Raw genomic sequence first — 4,026 nt, 5'->3', positions numbered from 1 at the left:
GCGGGGGAGGGAGTGAGGAGTGGGCGGGGATAACAATTAAAGCTTCCTTGGAGAATCATGAGGATCAGGTCATTAATATGTGTCGAAAATGCTTAGATCGGGGCCTGATGCTCAGTAGGTGGCAAGTACATAATAAATGTCAGCACTTACTACATCTCAGACAGTCTCTGGGTTCCCTGGGCATCATTCAGGCTCAGGCAGTCATTCATTCACACCTTCCTTTACCCAATGCCCGCTCCTCCAGGCCCTGCCCTCCAGGAGCGTGGGCACTTTTCTGGGTTCCTCAGTGCACTAAATGGGAAGCCTGGGGCCTGGAGTCCTGGTCCTGACTCCAATGTGACTCTCCATCACCTACTGTGACTCAGCTTCCTAATCTGCAAAATGGGCAGGCCCAAGCCAACTGTATTCCCTGAGATGGTCCAAGAGGCAAGCGAGGACCCCTGTAAACTATGGAAATGCACAGATTTCCCTGATAGGAGCGCTAGAAAGCGCTAGGTTGCGATACAGAGAAAGAGCAGCTGGAAGCAATTTTCAGTGAGCTGAGTGTAAAAGGGAAAAATGGGAAGAACCCTGTTTTCCTCAATGGGCATGGAAGTATGCGAGGGCCCATCCATAGAAGGGAGTGTGACGCGCCACTAAAAATGATGCTTCCGGGTCTGTCGTACGTGGGAAATGCTGATGTCGTAATGTTCGGATTAAAAGAAATGCAAGCAGGTCCCCGTCTGACTCAGCAGTTCCACCCCCCGGGGAGCCCGTCCTCCAGACGCACACACATCCAGACGTGTGCACAAGGCTCTGGGCAACCTTATCTGAAATTGTGACGACTGGAAGCAACCCAACTGCCTGTCAGCGGGGGACTGGTCAATGGCACAGCCCCCTCCGGAATGCTGTGCAGTGGGTACAAGGAATGAGCTAAACCCATATGTGGGGAGGGGCAGCCTGAGCTCTGGGGCTGCCTGGGCTGTCCTGTCTGTCCTATCCCATGGTTCCTGGCTCTGCCCCCTACACCGTGGCACCTCGAGCAAGTTACCTAACCTTTTTGTGCCTCAGCTGCTTGTTCTATCCTAGGCTTGCGAGGATTAAAAAAATTAAAACAGAACTTACTATGGGCTAGACACTCTTCCAAGTGCCTTTTCCATAAGAAGGCACCATCTGAACATCCCTGTGGGGGAGATAATATTATCAGACCCATCCTATACTGGGGGACACTGATGCACAGAGAGGTTAAGTAACTTGCCTGAGACCTCACAGTTAAGAAACAATGGTGCTTGTGTTGAAACCCACCGAGTCTGGATCCAGAGCCCACACCCTTTGGCTACTCTGCTAGAGCACCTCTCATCTTAAGGCACAAACACAGCCAAAGGATTCTGGACAGGGCCTGCCCCCGAGTCAGAGCTGAATAAATGGCAGCTGTGGTTATTATTTTACTAATATTATGAGTAATATAAGAACGGCTCCAAGATATAAATGGAAAAAACAAGAAATCCCAGAAAGGTTCCCTGTAGTTGGGTCCCAATTATGTAAAAAGAAAACAAACAAAAAAAAACACCGAACATGACATACGTTTGCAGACAGACAGAGAGATACATAGGGGTGAGTGAAGGGGTCCCAACTGCTAACAGGGGCTTCCTCTGCGGTGGTTGACATGTGGGAAGCACGTACTTCTTTCACTTTTTTCTTTATATGTTTCTGTATTTTGAACATTATCTTTTTTAAAGATAAAAAAATATATCCCTGTATTAGTTGTTTACCAGAAAAGGATTATTTTTAAAAGCAGGATATGAGATTGCACAGGCAGCATGATCTCAGCCATGTTTAGAAATGCAGGGAACGGAAGGCCAACTGGATGGAACAGCATCAAATGTCAACTGATGTTGTCAGCGGGGTTGGAATTATGGGCGACTTCTCTCTCTGCTGCTCTGGATTTTCCAAAGGTATAATAGTGAGCACGCATTTTCTTTTTCCTATAATAAAAATTCGAAGTTCTTTGAAAGAAAAGCCTAAGTGCGGGGCTCTAGTGGGAGCCGCTGGGGTGGGCAGGGCCCGGCGGATCAGCACAGCCAGCAGCTTCAGGTCGCCCACCCCTCCTGGGCCACCACCTGGAGCTGGGACCGAGCCTGGAACCACATCCTTTCCTGCCCCTGCCCCACCCTGGTCCCAGTCCCCTGGCCTAAGAATTTATTTGCCCCAGAGACACAACCAACTCCTGAATGAGAAGCTGCCAGACAAATTATTTTTCTGAGAGAAAGAGAAAAAATAAAAATAAACCCAACCCATTTCAACAGGTTCCCTGGCTCGGGGCCCACTGCGCATTCAAAACTGTGATGTAATTCTCACCAAAAGCAATAACAGAGCTGAATCTCTCCCTATCTCTGCCACAGACCCGCCCAATGTTCTGCCTTTCAGGAGGAAGGAAGGGAGTAGGAGGAGAAGGGCCTGCAATGGGGTCCGTGCCAGGCTGGGGCAGAGGGACAGCTGGAAACCCAGCCTGCTCGTTAACAAATCTAGGAACCAGCTCATGAGATTCTCCCAACAACCTCAAGCACGAGATGGCACTATGCCCATTTCACAGTTGAGGAAACTGAGGCTCGGAGGGGTCACCTTAGCCAGGGTCGCACAGTTTTAGTAAACAAAGGAGCCAGAATCTTGACTCTAAACCAGACTCCCAGTAGGTTTTGTTTTACACAGGTAATTCATTCTCCTGGTTGAAACACATAAAGTAAAACAAAACAAAACAGAACAAAAAACAAAACACACAGACACACAATGGAGTGTGAAGTCAAAAAGGATGTTTCCCATGGCTGCTAACAGCTCAGAGCTGCATCCTTCTGGTGACTGCTCTTGGCTGGTTGGAGGTCCCCTTGCCTTGGGATGCTTGGGAGGTTGCACGGCCCCCACCCATCCCCACACACCACCCTGTACCCATCAGTAGAGGATATGGATACTAACAGCCCAGCCCCCTTGCTACCAGGCCAGACAGACTACGATGTCATTCACACGCCATGGCTCCCTGTGGGATCAGGCCGCAATTAGACGTCAGCTGAACACACACCTCTGCCTGTCTTCTCACCTCCCTCATGCCCTTACAGGTTCCTCCTGGGAGCCCTCTCTCAATAAACCACTTGCAGAAAATCTACGTTTTACTTCTTGGGAGCGTGACCTCAGAGACACCACGCCCCACCCCACCCCCACCCCGCAACATGGCTACTCTCCAGAGGCGAACCGTTGGCAGTGTCTTGTGTTTTTTTATTCCAAAAAACATCCAAGTGCGTGTACATTTGATTACGTCCTGCCCCACAAAAGTGGGGAGAGTTTCCTGCTGCCCGTTGTTTGCAGCTTGCCATCCACTTAACTTGTCCTGGTTATCTCGCCATTTCCACACACACAGCACTGCCTAGAGGACGTGTCTTGCCGGAGCAGGGGGCTGCTGGGAATACTCACATTCACAGTGCAAATTGGGTAGACTGATGTTCAGGCTGACGTCAATTTTGCCCCCGCTGTCCTTGTCCGGGTCATCGACGTACAACTCGTTCACACTGAAGGAGACAAGTACAGAAGCCTTGCTGAGATGGGGACACCCATCCCGGCTGCAGGGGACAGCCAGGGACACTTCACTTGGTGACCACTGCTCAGACAACCCAGACTCCCATCCGGGGGAAGCCTGGACCTGCTCAGGCACGGGGGGCAGGGCTCCCATCTCCGTGGCGCTCTCCAAATGCGGGCCTTACCCCTTACAAGGAGGGGAGGAGGACTGGACGGGATGGCGGCAAGAGCACGGAGTCAGACGGACTCACTTTCCAATCCTGACTCTGCCACTTTTCTATGGAACTCGGGCAGATAACTTCACCTCTGTGAACCCTTCTGTTAAACGGGGATACCACCACCCACTGTTAATGGGGTGTTCTGAACACTCACATGAGAACTGAGACCGTTCTAGGGATCAGGGCCTGGTACCAACAGGCACACGGTTCCTGACTCCCTCCTCTCTTGAGCTCCCCCGACTCGGCCCCCCACCCTCCCAACCCC

General features: G+C 51.0%; 1 protein-coding gene across 1 annotated transcript in view; it reads right to left on the bottom strand.

Annotated features, from left to right (window-relative positions):
* The window catches only part of ERGIC1 (endoplasmic reticulum-golgi intermediate compartment 1), a 111,604-nt gene that overhangs the window by 36,196 nt on the left and 71,382 nt on the right, over window positions 1-4,026 (bottom strand). The window contains exon 5 of the mRNA XM_007465559.1: window positions 3,442-3,536. Coding sequence (XP_007465621.1) covers window positions 3,442-3,536 — 95 coding nt within the window. The remainder of the gene's footprint in view (window positions 1-3,441; window positions 3,537-4,026) is intronic.

Source organism: Lipotes vexillifer, unplaced genomic scaffold (assembly GCF_000442215.2).
Source record: "Lipotes vexillifer unplaced genomic scaffold, Lipotes_vexillifer_v1.1 scaffold621, whole genome shotgun sequence".
NCBI lineage: Eukaryota > Metazoa > Chordata > Mammalia > Artiodactyla > Lipotidae > Lipotes > Lipotes vexillifer.
Note: the sequence above shows the minus strand (reverse complement) of the source record. Positions and strands in the feature narration are given on the sequence as shown.